Consider the following 18,041-nt stretch of genomic DNA (forward strand, 5'->3'; position numbering starts at 1 on the left):
CTCATGGACTGCCTCTTGTGTAATCAAATTACTTGGTTGTCTTTGAAAAGTGTAAGTCATTCTTCAAAAAACGGATAACAAAATATTTTAGAAGTAATGGGCTTTTAATACTCATAAGCTCAACATATAAAAATTATTAGCTTTTGCAAAAAAAAAAAAGCATGTTTCATCTATTTAACACACCCATACTATTTATGTCTATATTTAACATGGATAATAATTTTTATATAACATTTCATAAGGGGCTTAATGTTTGTTCTGTAGGTCAGAAATATCCTCTAGTCTCCTCTTCATGGCTGAAAAGAGGATAAGTACTTTCCAAGAGGAATCCCCTCAGTTAATTCCCTGAGGGATCCTAAAGGTGTGTGATAACATTTCTGAATATAGGTGCACAGTTATGTAGGCAAATTTAGAGCATTTATTTGCATAGATTAAGACAAGTGAGTATACAGATGAAAGTACAAAATTATAGTAGTAATGGAAATATGTCACTAAAGGAAAATGTAAAAAGAAAGAAAAAAAGAGAAAATGAAAGACAAATAAATACCGGAATAGAAGTGTGGGGGAAAGAAAGAGAAAAAATAAATGCCACTTTGTTCCCGAGTCAAGAGTTCAAAACTGAGGGAGACCCTTGTTGCAACTCCCCTGGATATGACCAATCAACCCACTTCAGTCGTAGAGCGTGTGGTGTCCTGAGGTTCTTGGAAGACTCTGCTGTTATCCCATTAAAGGGTTATCTCTCCTTTTGGCAGTCCTGAGACTTAAAGATTAAGGGAGTCGTTGCATGAGGTTTCAGACAGACCTCATTGCTCCCAGGGCTCTGTACGCACACTACCCTCTCCTGCCTCGACTTCATCACCAGCTCCCTGCAGGATTCTGGACAAAATCGTACCTCTTGAAGAATAATGGGAACCCAGTGCTCCAGCCTGGATGATATCCTGGAGGAGGACATGCACCACTGGTACACCAAGTTCATGAGAGAATCTCCTTCAGGGCTCATAACACTCTTTGAGCTCAAGACGATGCTTGAAATGAATGGGATGACAGAGGAGGCCAGCAGCTATGTGGACCAGGTCTTCTTCACTTTTGACATGGATGGGGTAAGAAAACACCTGCAACAGATTTCTCCTTCTCTGCCCAGGAAAAAATATGCGATTTCCTCAAACTTGTGGTCAGTCTGGTAATGATTTGCCAACTGATGAGTTGCTGGGTGGATTCCTGATGCATGAACCTTGAACTTTGCAGTGAAAATTAGGAGACTCACTGCATTATTTCAAATGTTTTTTGTGAAGAGTGTAGCCTAACATATTAAAGGACTGAGAAATTAGAGATCTCACATAATTTATAGGAGACAAGGTTGCAGCAAGAGGGATCAACAGTGTAGAGATCAGCTCTTCTCTATGCCATGAGTCCTGAACTCTTCAGCTTAGGATGAAAGGTCAAAAATAGTGCACTAGAAATACATGATTAACTATCTGTAAATATTTGCTATAGTTTCTTCAGAATGGCCATTGCATAGAATGGTAAAATGCTAAATGATACAAATCTGAAAAGAATATAAATAGTATAAAATAAATAATAACTTTTGATGTTGCAGTGCAAACACATGCATCCATAGTCCTTCCCCTAACCATCTTTCATGTGTATTTTTGCAGGATGGCTACATAGACTTTGTGGAATACATTGCAGCAATAAGTTTATTACTGAAAGGAGAAATCAACCAGAAACTAAAGTGGTACTTTAAGCTCTTCGATCAAGATGGAAATGGGAAAATTGACAAGGAGGAGATGGAGACTATATTTAAGGTACAAAATATTTTCTTTTTTTTCTTTGTGTGTTATGTAACCTAATCTGTATGGTGATTATTGTATGACTTCTTTAGTGAGTGAATTAGGTTACGGGAAAGGTCATTAGACTTGGCGTTAGATAAGAAGCCCCCTGGATTAGGTGTCATGTCTAGTTCACGGGCAGTTAAACCCATTGCCTCTCTTTCAGCAAAGAGCAGCTAAGCTTCTCGATTCACGAAACTGTAAATGCTCAGTTCCTCAGTGAAACCCTAATGATAAAACATTCAACTATATAATTTATTATACATATTTATTCTTCATTAAATCCTCAATTCTGATTGGTCAATTATGTCATTCGGAGGTGTGATATTTCTGAACAGCAGACTGTTGCTATGAGAAACAGGCTGTTGCTATGGACACAGTTCTGATCATAGCCTTTGGAGGAGCAAAGTTGATGTATGACATGGGTTAGTAGTACTAGTATGTGTAATTTCAGATTTAGGAGCAGATTTAGTAGCATAAAATTGTATTTTTAAAAGATGATTAGTTTTACATATTACTCACTTATTAAGACTTGTAGTTAGTTTTTGCATTCAGCAGCTGAATGAGGAAAGACTGTTTTCTTCAGATGACAGACCTATGAGATCGTCCATTTAAATAACAATTAACTGTTTGAACTCTTCCGTCAGGCTATTCAAGATATCACCAGAAGTTATGACATCCCTCCAGAAGATATTGTGACTCTTATATATGAGAAGATCGATGTCCACGGAGAAGGTAAAGAACATCTTGTTGTGAATCCAGGACTAAAGTAATGATGTAACCAGAAGAGGTCACTCAGTAGAATGCAGATCTTCACCAGGGACCCCGAATAGAATAATAACATTTTTTCACAGTAACTGTAATGGATTACAATTAAATTTATTTTGTAATTTAAATACATGTACCTAGTTACATGTAAGTAGTTACTCTCCTGCACTGCTAGTATCCTATTAGACGTGTGTGAAACTTTTTTAGTGTATAAATTATTGAGTTATGCCCAAAAATGTGTTTAGTGAGGTCAAATGAACTTGACCTTTGACCACCAAAATCTAAGCAGTTCATCCTTGAGTTCTACTGGACAATTGTACCAAATTTGAAGTAATCCTCTCTAAGCATTGCTGAGATAGTGGGGTCCAGGAGAGTGGGATGGACATGAGGGCACGGTGACCTTTGATCAGTTCATCCTTGTATCCAAGTGGTCTTTTGTGCCAAGTTTAAAGAAATTCCCTCAAGGACACCTGTGGCCACAGCCGTCACTGGTGTGGAGGCATTAAAAAAAGAGAAAAAAGTTTTCAAAAAATTCAAAATCACAGCGGTCCTTCAGCATACAGTCTTGAATGTACAGAAAAAATTGGCTGATGGTTCAACTAATGTTGGAGATGAGCTGCGGACAAACTCCAGGTCTATTGGTCACACACACAAGTGATCCCATGATCCCCTCCAGGTTTACGCTTGGCCGAGATAATGATTTACCAGCCCAAGACATAACAACAGGGTTTTTGGTTAGAAGTAATGTCACCATGACCGTGCAGACTTGTGAAATATTGCATTAATATGAAGTATCAACAAAAATAGTAGTCGTAAAATTTCCTAACATATTATCTGGTATTTTAAAATGGTATTCCCCATTATGACATTATTATCATCTTTGCTACTTGTGTCCTCAGGTGAGCTGACGCTGGAGGAGTTCATCAGTGGAGCCAGGGACCATCCCGACATCATGGACATGCTCAACAAGATGATGGATCTCACCCACGTCCTTGAAATCATCATCAAAGGTCAACAGAAGAACGCTATAAACTGAATCTGTGATTGATCAACACCCTGGACTGTGTGGAGAAAACCGAGATCGTTTTTGGAGGATTTTCAGAATGCAGCAGTGTCGAGGAGAGAGTGTATGTGCTTGATTGACAAAGAGCCAAGTTCCATCTCAAACTGCACAGAATGAACTGAATGAAGTGACTGAACAGTCCCATGCGGATATCATCTCTCTGTATGTCGCCCAAGGGAAGCAGAGGACTGGTCCTCTTCCCTCTGCTTGTGCTCTCCTATTTCCTGGTCTAAAAGGTTTACAGCACCTAGGGTGATGTGTCTGGAGAGTCTCAGTGAAGGGAGGCCCATCTGCCTTCACGTGCCCCCTTAGAGAAAATGGCACAAAGCGAGGCGGATACCTCACTTTGATTTATTTTAAGAGCTTATTGAGCTGGAAATATTGTATGGGGCTCTTGGTTTGCACAACTTTCAGGCACAACAAAAAGCAGAGTGAAAAGCAGAGTGGGCTACTGCTTACTGTTATTTATAAATTCTTCTAATTAATTTATAATTGAACATATTCCCATTTTTAATTTGTATTAGGTCCTGTTGAAGAGAACTCTTCAAGGTGTAGGTCTATCCCACCTCTTAGACAGCTCAACCCCTCCCCATAACCCTGCAAAGGATCAGCTGTTGTAGATAATGGAATATTTGTTGTATGGTTAACATCTCAAACACTCGCTGAGATTGCTTGTTCTGTGTTCTCTGTTGTTGCTCTTGTAAAATCTACATGAAATCTATACTGGTGCCATGGGTGGATGAGTGAACGGCCTGGGCACAGGACCAGCAGCTCAAGGTGTAAGGAGGCCCCCTGGGACAGAGCATCTGTTTGAAGTGACCATTTCTTTTCCATAAGTCAATAATGCTACTACAAAGAGATACAAAACAACTACAGTGGCAGAAAAGTACCACAAAGAGACACAAAAACTACCAAAAAGATACACAGGCTGGCTACAGAGACACAAATGTACCATTAAGAGACAAAAAAACATCACAAAGACACAAAAAACAACATTTAGTGGACACAAAACTACTACAGAGACACAAGTTTCACAAAGAGACACAAAACAACTCCAAAAAAACTCTCTTTCAGTCTGGGTGTCGTCCAGTAAGGGAGGAGTGGGGGCCTTTTATGTGTCTGTGCCCACAGGTCTGTCATCTCGTAATCCATCCATGTCTGCTGCTTGTATAAAACCTGGATGTAAAGTGACTCAATGTAAAATATCTGACATGAAATGTAATGTTTTACTGTTTTTCAATAATTAAGGTTACACTGTTGCCTTAAAAATCAATACAATATTTTGTTAAAGAAAAATGTTTCTTTTCCTCAGTAATTTTCACTCTGTCAGTTTACTGTCTGATTCCTCCATTTTTCACCAGATCAAGCTGCAGGAGTAGAAGTCCCTCGTGTATCCTGCCTACATTGCACAAACTGGACTACTTTTTCCTTGAATGAAATATACCCACTACATGGTTATGCACAGTTCAGAAGCAAGTACTGGAGGCTATGTTAAACTTCCATGAGTGACAAAAGTTTTTTAAAAGTTAAGTAACATAATATCACATACTGCATGTAGATGCATTATTATTTGCTTGTTTAGACATCTGACCACTGAAAGAGATGAATGATGCCATCTAGTGAGCGCAAGAGCTGACGTGATCCAGATCTGTCTTTAGTTACGTGCAGAGAACAAAATACAGCATGCAACTTCAACTCTTATATTTAAAGACTGAGGAATTATAGCTTTATGATTTTATTGATTATGGTCCAAAGAGAGCATGTTTGCAGCATGCTTCATAAAACTCTATTCTGTTGAGCAGAACACTGTCAACAGGACACAGGCTTTGTAACCATTGGAGTTTTAAATCTAAATTCCGGTCAAATTAATCACTCTCTAAGGCTTGGTGCTTAACTTTTTTTTTTTTTTGCACAGATTAGATTTTTTTTTGTTTGTTTGTTTGGTTGTCCACATTATCTTCTAAATGTGGCCCATGTCAGGCTCCAGTGTGATTCCAGTGTGAACTGGTCACACTCCTGAAGTGAACCACATGCACAAATGAACAATAGCAAAGACTTCACATGCAGTGCTCTGCCATGCGAAAGTAGACATGGAGGCCACGGAAGTCAGCATTTACAGTTTCATTTACAAGTTGATGTGCAGTGGAAGCCATAATTTTCGTTGGTAGATGATAATGATAATAATGGCTGCTACTTCAGTACAGAGATGCCTGTAGATGCAGAATTGGAGCCAGGAGTGATGGGATTGATATGAATGGTTTCACAGAAATGGATTTTATCCAAAATTTAAGAATGTCAAGGGGCTACTTTTAAAGTTTATCTGTAGGCTCCTTTCCACAAGAGTCTTTGAGGACACTTCAGGTGCATGAGAAAGTGATGTGAAAGTTGCATGAATTCCATGACTGTTCACATTGCAAAAAATCAAACACCTATCTGATTTAGCATTATTGACTTTAGCAGCTGAAATCTGTTTTGATATGAAAACTAATTTAAAAAAAAACATGTCAAAGTCAATGCATGGTGTCCAAAACAACCACTGTTTCAAACTGCAAACATGCTTTTTGTCACTGAATGAAAATATGTTTTAAATCATGCCTTATCTCTAGAGCATCTCTCATATTCTACACAATAATGTTTTTGTTTTTAAGTGACACAAACTGGTATTTCGTGTTCAGGGTGGTGCTTGGCTCATCTGCTGAGTTAATCTGCCAAGGGACAGACTGTCTGCAGAGCTTTCATTTCCATTTCTGCAGAAAATGCCAGAGCTCATCATACATGACAGAACCTTATTATCAGCCAGCATTTAGTTTTGAGGCAAACCAGAACCAGACGCAAATGTTTGCACCCTGCAAGCCCATCTGGATCGTGTCAGTCCACTGTTGACTTTGTTAATTTTTATGATTAGGCCATATCAGGGTAATGATAAAGCGTACATTTTCCAATTTAAGACTAATCACCAAAGTTCTCTTTACCTTTGCAATACTCTGTGCAAATAGACAACAGAAGAAACTGAAGTTGAAGTCTATTAGATAGCCTGCAGATAAAACCCACACAACCTTGACACAAGTTTCTATAATTTGGATCAACATTGACATACTTTAGCTCTTTTTTTTAAACTTAATATCAAACCATGTTATGCCCTCAGAGGTCATGGTCAACCTGGTTAATGATTTGACAGAGGTTCATGTGGTGATCAGTGGTCAAACATTATTATGACCCTGGAGATATTTCAGACTGTGTACATCAAATAAAGATAAGGGTTTGACCCCACATAGCAGTCAAAGCGTTCCCAAATGTATCGGATGATGCAATTACGTAACTGGAGTGATCAACCCACCTGTGCTCATCATATAAATTCACCAGTATCTGCTCCCCTGGCTTTGCACTGCCCACTGCTTCCTACTGTCAGCCACCACAGCACAGGAACAGTCGACCACATCCAACTGGAATCATGCAGTCTGCCGAGGCCAAATTCAACAGAAACAGCCTGCTCCTGGCTCTGAGACGATACAGCTCAGCTGTCAGCAACATGGAACAAACCGTTCTCCTGCCGAGCCTGCTGCGAGATGTACCCTCCGATGAGGCATGGGACTGTGACGCAGCAGAGGAGTCCTGCAGTGACCTGTATGGGGACTACCTGATGCTCAAGGCCGTAAGAAACACAGTGGAGAGCAGCCTGGTTTCCCTCGATGACCACAAGGCCAAGAACAACACGGTGCTCAACAAGACCCTGGAGCCTTTACTGGATACAGATCCCGAAGCTCTCTTCCACTTCCACCTGAAAGGACTATTTTCTGTGATGACTGACCTCACCAAGAAGACTCAGAGTCTTACTGAGAAATATATGGACATCATTGGAGTGGCAAATTAGAAAACACATAAGATATGTGGACATCAACAAAACACCAAATGTTTGTAAAAAATACAATCACAGGAACATCTTCAACGCCTGATTTTTTTACATTCTGTGACCCCAACCTTCTAACTTAATACCTGTGGAATAAATGTGCTTCACCAAAACTGATCAATTTGATGTCTTCATTTGCTAACTGTAATACATGATTGATTAAATTATAATTAAACAACAAAGCAGTGTTCTAGGGTTGATTTATGTATATCCAAACCTTATAGGGAATCATTATTTTGACTAATCGGGAAAGTTTGTCAGAATTGTTTGTTATCAGTATTTTTATTTACATACTTATATTTCACACAATACATGACAGAAAGATTTCACAAAAGACCATTAAAGACAGATGGTAGTTTAGTGGTCTTCTCTCTCCCTCTTTCTTCCAACTTCACCAGCCAGAGAGACTTAGCGCACAGGGTGGAAAGGTTCGACAATCTCTGCAAAAGTCTTCGTTTCTGGTGAGACAAAAGAAACAGGATTCATTTTATTGCACTCATACATAAGCCACCATGCTTTAAATTTCTCTGTAAAAACAGACAAATATCCTATTGTACTTCAAACACTTACAAAATTATGGTACAGACTACTCAGCATGAGACTTAAAACCCTGATACTGACCATGTTTTAAGATTCTGGTCTGTTATGAGCATATGACTGCTGTTAGTAATGGTAAAACATATGAAAAACATGTGAATTCATATAGGATAATATGCAACAGAATTGCTGAAAAGAGAAAAACTGTTTTTAACATGCTGAAACAGGAAATATTAATATTTATTCATACAGGGTACCACATGCTTGTATTAAACAAATATCATCAACACTGCAGTTCCTTCTTCAAACAATTGTACGTGTGTTTAGATTCACTTGACAAACATCAGGCCACAAATATTCATCAAAAACCAATTGATGATATCCAATACAACTTGGGCCTATTCATTGTCCCTTCTCATACTTTAATAATTGTGCACTGCCATTATGGAGTGAAATGTCAGAATGGGAAGAAATGTGCATGAAACATTTTGTTATGAGGACAGCGGTATTGTAGGGTTCTTGTGTCTTCTGTTAGAGCAGAAACACTGAAAATGTACTCACCCTTCGCTGCAAATTCCTCTGGGTGGAGTCTGATATATTCGTTCATATCTCGATCAAGTCTGGCGTAAGTGTAATTTTCATATTTTGTCAGATGGTAGCCGAGAAACCAACCAATTGTTGCCAGCAGGACTTGTCGATGAGCACCTAAAAAAAAGAAGATGAACAGATTATATGAATATGTTTTAAGCACACAACATGACAATGCTACAAAACACTGCCTGGCCAAAAAAATGTCACACACTCTAATATTTCATTGGACCACCTCTAGCTTTGATTATTGCATGAATTTGCCATGGTATTTTTTCGATAAGCTTATGCAATGTTACAACATCCACAACATCCAGAGTTGCGGTAAATTTTTGCCAAGGTGATGATGGGAGAATCGGACTGCTACATTAAGTCTTCTCCAGCACATCCCAAAGATTTTCAGTGGGGTTAAGGTCTGGACTCTGGAAGGTCTGGTGGCCAATCCATGTATGAAAATGATGTCTCATGCTCCTTGAACCACTCTTTCACAATTTGAGCCCGATGAATCCTGGCATTATCATCTTGGAATATGCCTGTACCATCGGGGCAAGAAAAAAAATCCATTGATGGAAAAACCTGATCATTCAGTGTATTCTGACAATGAGCTGACCTCATTTTTTTGGGCACATAGCCTTCCTGAACCTCAACCTGAACAACTGAAGCAAGAATCAGTAGCATTTGTCTAAGCTGTGAATTGCTGAGTTTCATTACCTGCCTAACTACTGAAGTGTTGGGTTGATAAAGCATCCCAAGCACAGCAAAATAATGAAAAAATAAAGAAATTAAAGACAAACTAAGACAATGACAAATTAAAGACAAGCAGAGAGCAGGGTCTCTGCAGATACAGCCACCACTTCAAACTTAAATAGGTCATAAGTGATGACTGAAAAGGATTATGTTTATATTATCTATGCATTGGTGTGTTTTTTAATAAACTGTTACCTAATATGCAAAACTACATACACATACATTTCATTCCACAAAACTAGAATGAAATACACAAGGCACATCAGGGACCACGGGGGGAGTAAGTATTGGACTTTATTGTGCTATCCCTGACAGTGTCACATGATGTATTTGACCCTTTGTCAAATAAACTAAACTAAATATTAAACTGAGTATACCGTTTGGATCTAAAGAAGCTCTGAAACTAAAATCGGAACCAGAGGAGATGTTGTTAGGAGCATTTATAGCCCATTTTGTATTCAGCAAAGCCGATACCTTGGATACTCACATTATTACTTAGGCTGTTCTATGCATATCTACAGTAGATGAACTAAACAATAGTTAAATTGTAATTATTTAACAGATATTTCTTATTTGAGACCAGAGCAAATAAAAGTAGGAAACTAAACCATACAAATTCAGCTGTCATAACTGAGGTGTCATAACAAATACTTGCTCTGCTTTTACACAGACAGGCTTTTTACAAATGCACCATGTTAGTGCAGGCTGTTGATAGGTTGGGATACAATGTTGCATACGCTTTCCAAGACAAGGTAGCCTGAGCAGTCTGAAAGACAGCTAGCAAACATGCTAACCTGATTTCAGCGGCGGCCTGTGGTTAATGGCATTATGAAGCATCGCGGAGCACCAGCCGACACCGGCCAGCCACAACGAGTTCCTGTTCACGATTCCCGGAGGAGGGAGAGACTTTCCCTCGTCTGGAAACAACCCCATGGCGACAATTTTCCCCTTCAATTCAGAAATTTCAGCGACCTCCCAGCTGCCTGCGTTCACTTATCCGCGATCACCTCTCGTAGGAAGTCAAGGGCATGGTGTGCAACCGAAAGAAACGTCCGATAGGAAACAACAAACGCGAGCCGCTTCAGTTCCGCGTATTCTGTTTCCTAGCAACCAAAAATAGACGGTCAAACTTTACATTTAGCGATAAAGGAGATTATTTTTAGATTACATCACATTGATTTGATTTTTAAATTTAAAAAATAAAATAAAATAAGCATAAAACATTTAAGTGAAGTTCTCGCAGTGGCTAGCATTCTAACATTACCAGTAAGCCTATGTGGCATAAGTAACTAAGTGGCCTTGTCTAGAAGGGAACCTCTGATCTGTGAATCTGTCGCGAGATTTGAACTAATTGTTTCTGAGTGTTTTTAACTAACTAACTTACTAACTACCAAATTATTATATTTTCTAATGTAACACACTACGGATAAAAACTGGCTAACTCTGGGGAAAGAAAGAAAACACCTGGTTAGGGTTAGAGAATTATCATAGTTTAGGTTACAATATTTACTCTCGCGAGAATTTCACAAATCAAGGATTCCCTTCTAGACACTACCAGCCTATGGGATAGTACAGCAAATTAACTGTAGTATATTCCTTCTGCCCTTTTAACGTTCATAACAAACTTACACAAGCTGCAAAAAGCCATTCATTTATAAAATAACCATAATAATAATTATTATTATTATTTTTTAAATCGTTACCTGTCTGTCAAAACTTTAGTTTATCTTTCACATCGCTGTTCGTCTAGCTCATATATATACATAACAACAACAATTAATAAGTTATTATTTATATTATAATTTTATCTATATGTATGGTCTAGCTCATGTATAGGGGGAACTATAAGTTCTATAATATGAGCATACTGCCAAGGGACACTGGCCACACAGCCGACAGACAAACCTACAGGTTATAGAAAAAAATAATAATAATATGAATAAAAAGTTTATTCTGTGTGAAATGCAGTGGAATAAAATCATGCCATTATAGACAAATAGAAACACTATTTAATTAACAGCTCCTGAGTATTACTCTGCATGTGAACTGATGACATCATTGAGTGCAGTCTTCCTCCTCCTCCTCCTCTACAGACAGGCTGCTGCTGCTGAGCTGCTGAGGATACACACACACAGAGGAATTATGCCCTGCCCAGCAGCGGCTCTGCCTGTTTGATGAGGTGACCTATGCATACCGAGTGGTTGTAAGTCCGGGGATATCCCCGTGTTTTTGGTAAGTCAAACTCTTTCCAGGCTCGATGCGCAGAGCTGCTTCTGATTTCTCTCTCCTGCATCTGCAGATAGAGCCAAAATGGCTAGAGTCACACGGTAGCTGCTAGTTGCTACTGCTGTTAGCTTCGCCCTAATGGCTCAACTCAGACTAAGAATGAGACATAATGAAGAAGAAATGTGATTTAACTCAGATTAAGTCTGTGCAGAATGAAAGAGTGTTTCTCTGCGGTGCAGAATTAGATAAAAAAAAAGGCTGAAGAAGGAAATGCGACACGGATTTTTTTTTTTCATTTATATGCAGGCGATTCCTGTTGAATTAAATCCTGAAATATGGTTCGTTGTATCAAGGTTGACATTCGGTGATTCACGTCGTCTTGCACTCAACAGTTTGATTTCTTAATTTGTGTTTTTGCAATAAAATGTTTATTTTTAAACGCACGTATAGGCCCGATTCACAGAGCTGGTGTCGGAGCAGATATAACGGTGCTGCAGAGAATTAGGCTTAAACTCAGCGTTACCATCCCTGTTTACATTTCACACACCGCTGCGCTGTGTGTGGACACTGACAAAAGACACAGACATCCATCAGCTACCCCTCTGTGCTCCATTTAACGGATTATTCACTCCCATCAGTGTTTCGAGCCTCTGTGACTCCATTATCCCTCTAAAAAGTGATGCACGGCCCCCCAAAAACTGAAACTGCGCTGAGCAAAAACATGACAGGAATCACTTCATGTCATATGATTTGAAAAAGGGAAAATCTAGTGGAGAAGTGAAATAGAAACATTTCCTCTGTGACTGAATTTTGTTGCTCTCAAAGTTCAAACTGTGCTCAGTGTTTGGGGCCTTAATGAAGGAACATTGGGGACAAAATACAATTTATTTGTACTCAAGTATGCATTCCAAGCTGTAATCTACTTAGTTACTTTTAAAATCACAGTTGAGCACTGAGAACAGTTTGAATTAATGTCCAAGACCTTTCATCTTCATTTTAGTAGCCAATCAGGTAATCCGATCACAAACAGGCCAGTGAAAACAAAGACATACAAATGAAAAACAAAACATTTGGAGTTACGATGTCAATGATAAATGATTAATGATTAACAATTTAATTGCCATTAAGAAATTAGTCAATTACAAATGTCTTCATGGACATTTAAATAATAGAAGTGGCAGCAATTTGCCCCGAGCCATTTGTTGAATAAAGACAATTAGCATTTTCAATTATTGGTGAGGGAAAACACACCCTAAATTTGCAACCCTAGTTTGGAGAAGTGATGCTGACATCAGCAGTTAAAAGTAACTAATACTCTGAGTAGTTTTTGCAATGAATACTTTGTACTTTACTTGAATAATATTTTAGCAATGTGACAGTACTTGTACCTGAGTACAGATTTTCTGTACTCTTTGCATCACTGGTGAATAGTGCAAAATGGACATTTTGTTATATCATATTTTTCCATATACATATGATGTTTATGCTCTATTTATGGCCTGTCTGTACATATTTCTGCTCTTGTACATATTTCTGCTCACTAGTCACACATTCAGAGACCCAGGGTAGATTTCCATGACCAGCTGCTCTGGAGTTTTATCTTACTCTAGTTTTATTTACATTCTTAATCTCTATATGACAATTATGATATTCCATATTATTATTCTTACTAACTCAGTTTTGCCTGTACTTCTGCTCTTTAATTGTTCCTCACCTGTGTGTTTAATTATCTTATCTTATCTAATCTTCAAGTGCTATGAGTGCATTTGAGCTAGGTCTTGGCAATATATTAATATGTAAACGATAACGCACAGTGAGCAGGTCATTATTGTGAAATAAACCCCAACGGGGTGGTTCAGGACCCTGACACTAGGTGTAGAGGTCTTTAATCAATCAATCAATCAATCAATAATTTAACATAAAATATTGCTTTAAAAATTATTTTGTTGATTTAAAAATTTAGTTTATTGCTCCTCCATAGTCAGAGCCGCGTCCATAGCAACGGTCTGTTCTTCATAGCAATGGTCGAAATAATAGGCTTTAGAATCCTGTAATTGACCAATCAGAATCAAGTATTTAACAAAGCCCTTGAATCATCTTTGATTATGGATATTGTTCGATTGTGATGTGGCATAACAGCATAGCCTAAAAATATCAAGATATTATTTATAAGCCACAGCACCCAATACTGTTTTGAGCTGAATCTGGACTCAAATTTACATAAAATAAAATCAAAACCCGATAATATTTCACTTACAGTTCCTCTGATTTGTGTGAGTGAAGATTATTCAGGTCAGATGTCAGCTGTGATCTCTCCTGAGGATGTTGGCCTGTACGCCAGTTTGACAACAGTCACAACACAAAACATTTTCACTGTCTGACCTCAGGACTGCTCAGACTTGAGCCCATTGTGTCAACATGTGCTGGAAACAAATGTGATCACTTTAGTCAAATGCAGTGATTTATAGTGTCAATGCATTTACTCATAATCCCTGTCTTTTCTTCCTTTACTTTTCACAGTTTAGCATGAGCATGGAAGATTATGACTACCTGTTCAAAATAGTTCTGATAGGAAATGCTGGAGTTGGGAAGACATGTCTTGTCCGGCGCTTTACTCAGGTTTGTACAAGTCTGAAATTATGAGTCTAGATTTTATTAGAATTATGAGACTAATCTGTCACTCATTTTCTCAATTAATTGATTAGTTCTTTGGTCCATAAAATGTCAGAAAATGGCTACTATTTCCCAAGATGATGTCCTCAAATGTCTTGTTTTGTCCACAACCCAAAGATGATCAGTTTGCTGTCATAGGTAATTAAAGAAGCCATAATTAACTAGACTGTATATTTCTGTTCTTATTTTATTTCAGGGCCTTTTCCCACCTGGACAAGGGGCTACTATTGGAGTAGATTTCATGATTAAAACGGTGGAAATCAAAGGGGAGAAGGTCAAGGTAAACAAACATTTTTCTTAATATAAAATCTGTTTCGGTGTTTTGTGATAGTTTGCGTTGACAGTTGCTCATTTCAGATTGAATGTTTTCCAGCTGCAGATATGGGACACAGCTGGACAGGAGAGATTTCGCTCCATTACTCAGAGTTATTACCGTAGTGCCAACGCCCTCATTCTTACGTATGACATTACCTGTGAGGACTCCTTCAGGTGCCTTCCAGAGTGGCTGAGGGAGATCGAGCAGTATGCCAACAACCAAGTGGTGACTATATTAGTCGGTAAGAAGCTTCACTTTGTCACTTTTATAAATGATGGACCTCTTTTATCATGAGGCTGGTTGTTCGTTTGTGACTGTCCACCATATCTCACTGAAATTGGCCACTTATTAGCAGTATTTGATGCGGGGTTGTCGAGGTATTTATTGATTGTCAATGTATTGGCGACAGTAGATGGTGATCAGCACACCCCCAGTTTGGAGTAGCATTGAAACTCAATGAACTGCTGTGGACAGGGTCTGCAGCAAAACGGATTTTAGCAGCCTAAAAAAGGTCCACCTTAAATAAAAAATCAGTGTAAGTGTTCCCTATATTTAGAATATTTTCTTCACTTTACCTTTCCATCAAACAGCCTTTTCTTACAGGAAGTTGTGGTTATATCAGCCAAATATTACTCCCTCCAAAATCACCAAACTCCATAGGCGAAGTCCATCATTTTACCTCGCAGAACACAGGACATGCCGGTCTACTGCTGCCTCAATCTGTTAGTTTGTTATTGTGTAACTTTGGTGAATCAGAACTATTTTTATAAACAGCTACAGGCAGTGGTAGACCAGCAACTCCTTGCTGATGAAGTTTGATTGGTTTGGAGAGAGCGATATTAGGCAGTTTCTCGTTAGAAAAGTCTGTCTGATGACGACGTAAAGCAGTGAAAATATTCTACATATAGTGTTCACCTAAACTGAAACTATTTTTTTTAGGTGCAGCTAAACACCTAAACCAAAGATTGGTTGTTGACCCTATTCACAGCATCTTAATGGTTTATTTCTGTGCTGGTGCTCCTCTCTGCTTCTCCAGACTGGGGTCATGCCAACCTCCATCTACTGTAGCAAATATTATCGATAAGTAAATCGTACAACCCCACATAAAATGATCTGAACTGTCCCTTTAAGTATGAACATGAATTACCGAGCTGATGCGGCAGTTCATGAATAGGGCAGACAATGACAGTTTTTTCTTTGTTAACATTTTATTGTGTGATTTCTGTGAAATTCTGGTCTCTTGTCAGGAAAGAAAGCATTTTTGTCTGGGATAAAAATCTCCCACACTCTTTTCTCCATCATCCCACACATGCGTCCACACATGTACACCTCCACTTCCATCTGTCTCATCTACACCCACCCACAAAACCCACCACTGTTCAGACTGTGCTGTAAGAAGCCACTTTTTTTTTTACTTGTTTGTATGTCTTACAGGTAATAAAATAGATCTGGCAGAGAAGAGGGAGGTTCTCAGACAGAGGGCTGAAGACTTCGCTGAAGCTCAGAGCATGCTGTATCTGGAGACCTCAGCCAAAGAGTCCGACAATGTTGAGAAACTTTTCCTCGACCTGGCCTGCGAACTCATTCGAGAGGCCAAGCAGAACAAGCTGGACAACAATGACACTGCCCCAATGCCCGGCGAGGGTAAAACCATCAGTTACTTGAGCTGCTGCAGCCTCAATTAGGGAGAATTTAGCCTTGTGGCCGTGGTAACTCAGTAGCCATTGACTGTAGAGGGCAGATGGCCGAGCCCCAGCGCCTCCGTCCCTCTAAGATGGCACAAAGCCACTTCTTAGTCCAGTCATTTCTAGTCCCATGCCTTTTTTAAGTCGTACAAGGGAGTTAGTCAACTTTAGTTTGGCCTTCCAGGAACAAGCATTTTAAGATGCTGCCATTATGGAGAACATTGTCCTCACTGCAGCAGGATTTAAAGTATGTCTGCCTGATGCATCCATGAATCTGAGTAGGGCTCCATTTTGTCCTCTTCATGGTCAAATGGCAGAATTTTGGTTTGTTTGTGGGTTTTAGGATCCATCTGTCATTCAACGTCACCAGCAGTATTATGCGAGTAAAAAGTTGTACCAGGTATTTTGTTACAGATTCCACAAGAAGTGTCATGATCATTGGAGATTATCAGTAAATTGTAACGATATGTTTACATACAGTACATGTTTGAGATTACCAAGTCCATTCATGTTGCAAAAAAAAAAGTTTTGCAAACTTAACCTACAAAAACAACCTGTCGCACAATCATTCATTTCCCACTAACTCCGTCTGCTCTAAGAATTGCATAAAATTTTATTAACTTTCATAATGTCATTTCTGAGTAGTTGTTTGCACCTGTCATTACAAACTGTGAAATATTTGTTCCCAATAGAAGATTTTTACTTGCTGCTAAAATATGTTTTTATGTCAGATAACATAAACTGAAACACAAGTATAAAAATACTACATTGAAACAGTATTCTGTGACGCTATTATTTTTGTTTTCAGCATATTTGCAGTGCTTGAAGTTAGTTGGTTGATATGAAGCAGTTGGAAAGGCCTCAGTAGAAATGAAACAGTCTAATTTAACTGACTTTTTATTTTACTGTCAGCTGTTTCTTTTATCCATAGACGTGAATATTTCTGCCTTTGTTGTTGCTGCCTAGCCATGAAATTGTACCACTTTTTATTTGTTTGAAAGGGTATGTTCATGTAGTTGCGTATATGACTTGTTGTACTTCATATGCTTTTATTGTGAAAGTTATTAATTGTCCAGCATGTTTTGCCATAATTTGTAGTGTCTAACTTTATCTTTCATATATTTGCCATAACTGTAATGTACTGTATTGCACAATGCCATATACTGCACATTTATTTTTATTGTAACATTTTGTCTTTTGTTGTACAGACCTGTAGTACATCTTGGCACTTTGCTTTTATACTTTTTATTTTCAGTAATCCCTTTGTACAACTGGCGAGCCTTTTGTTTGGCCTTTTACCTTAGGTTTAACAGCAGTTACTTATTCTTCAATCCTTTGCATCTTCTTGTCAACACAGTATTGGAAATACAAAGGAAAACACTATTGGGATGTTGTGCTTCTTTTCCTTTATGTGTACAAAATAATCCAGAGAAAAATACTCTGTATAACATTAAATAATTACACTAAATATCTTGTATTTGTGATGTCATTGTTTACGGCTGATCATTACACTGTAATTGGTTAGGTGAGGTCAAAAATCAGATGACTAAATTGGATTATTGGATAGAGTTGCTCTTTGTTTTATTTTGAATGTTTCAACAGGAAGTGTGAGCATTTTATGTCTCCCTTGACTGTCATCAGTGTAAAAACACAAATGCTCTGTGCCATTTAGTGGTCACAGTGTGTGCCTATGTGTTTTTTT

General features: G+C 38.5%; 4 protein-coding genes across 4 annotated transcripts; 3 read left to right on the top strand and 1 right to left on the bottom strand.

The window, feature by feature from the left end:
- Nucleotides 1-174: 174 nt before the first annotated feature.
- guca1c (guanylate cyclase activator 1C) lies at nt 175-4,956 on the top strand. Its single transcript, XM_084717412.1, has 4 exons — nt 175-1,100; nt 1,656-1,805; nt 2,477-2,564; nt 3,497-4,956. The coding sequence occupies exons 1-4, from the start codon at nt 906-908 to the stop codon at nt 3,631-3,633; spliced, it is 570 nt and encodes a 189-aa protein (XP_084573538.1). The 5' UTR covers nt 175-905; the 3' UTR covers nt 3,634-4,956.
- A 2,074-nt stretch (nt 4,957-7,030) lies between these two features.
- Nucleotides 7,031-7,568, top strand: thrsp (thyroid hormone responsive). The gene has a single exon (XM_084716392.1). The coding sequence runs from the start codon at nt 7,112-7,114 to the stop codon at nt 7,529-7,531; it is 420 nt and encodes a 139-aa protein (XP_084572518.1). The 5' UTR covers nt 7,031-7,111; the 3' UTR covers nt 7,532-7,568.
- Nucleotides 7,569-7,830: 262 nt separating this feature from the next.
- ndufc2 (NADH:ubiquinone oxidoreductase subunit C2) lies at nt 7,831-10,474 on the bottom strand. The gene is made up of 3 exons (XM_084717415.1): nt 10,234-10,474; nt 8,666-8,809; nt 7,831-8,025 (listed from the first exon to the last, which is right to left on the bottom strand). The coding sequence occupies exons 1-3, from the start codon at nt 10,370-10,372 to the stop codon at nt 7,976-7,978; spliced, it is 333 nt and encodes a 110-aa protein (XP_084573541.1). The 5' UTR covers nt 10,373-10,474; the 3' UTR covers nt 7,831-7,975.
- Nucleotides 10,475-11,562: 1,088 nt separating this feature from the next.
- Nucleotides 11,563-17,807, top strand: rab30 (RAB30, member RAS oncogene family). Its single transcript, XM_084717413.1, has 5 exons — nt 11,563-11,671; nt 14,186-14,284; nt 14,535-14,618; nt 14,712-14,895; nt 16,089-17,807. Exons 2-5 carry the CDS (start codon nt 14,192-14,194, stop codon nt 16,337-16,339), a joined length of 612 nt encoding a protein of 203 aa, XP_084573539.1. The 5' UTR covers nt 11,563-11,671; nt 14,186-14,191; the 3' UTR covers nt 16,340-17,807.
- The last annotated feature ends 234 nt before the right edge of the window (nt 17,808-18,041 follow it).

The sequence above is a fragment of the Lutjanus erythropterus genome, chromosome 4 (genome assembly GCF_056507025.1).
Source record: "Lutjanus erythropterus isolate fLutEry1 chromosome 4, fLutEry1.hap2, whole genome shotgun sequence".
Taxonomy (NCBI): Eukaryota; Metazoa; Chordata; class Actinopteri; order Lutjaniformes; family Lutjanidae; genus Lutjanus; species Lutjanus erythropterus.

Bases quoted from the DNA above. Each gene is read 5' to 3' on its own strand.
- guca1c (XM_084717412.1), top strand. From the start codon at position 906: ATGGGAACCCAGTGCTCCAGCCTGGATGATATCCTGGAGGAGGACATG. The intron at 1,101-1,655 runs GTAAGAAAACAC...GTATTTTTGCAG, and splicing joins TCACTTTTGACATGGATGGG to GATGGCTACATAGACTTTGT. The intron at 1,806-2,476 runs GTACAAAATATT...CTCTTCCGTCAG, and splicing joins AGATGGAGACTATATTTAAG to GCTATTCAAGATATCACCAG.
- thrsp (XM_084716392.1), top strand. From the start codon at position 7,112: ATGCAGTCTGCCGAGGCCAAATTCAACAGAAACAGCCTGCTCCTGGCT.
- ndufc2 (XM_084717415.1), bottom strand. From the start codon at position 10,372: ATGGGGTTGTTTCCAGACGAGGGAAAGTCTCTCCCTCCTCCGGGAATC. The intron at 8,810-10,233 runs GTTAGCATGTTT...TCTTTTTTTTAG, and splicing joins CAGGCCGCCGCTGAAATCAG to GTGCTCATCGACAAGTCCTG. The intron at 8,026-8,665 runs GTGAGTACATTT...TTGTCTCACCAG, and splicing joins AGAGGAATTTGCAGCGAAGG to AAACGAAGACTTTTGCAGAG.
- rab30 (XM_084717413.1), top strand. From the start codon at position 14,192: ATGAGCATGGAAGATTATGACTACCTGTTCAAAATAGTTCTGATAGGA. The intron at 14,619-14,711 runs GTAAACAAACAT...AATGTTTTCCAG, and splicing joins TCAAAGGGGAGAAGGTCAAG to CTGCAGATATGGGACACAGC. The intron at 14,896-16,088 runs GTAAGAAGCTTC...TATGTCTTACAG, and splicing joins AGTGGTGACTATATTAGTCG to GTAATAAAATAGATCTGGCA.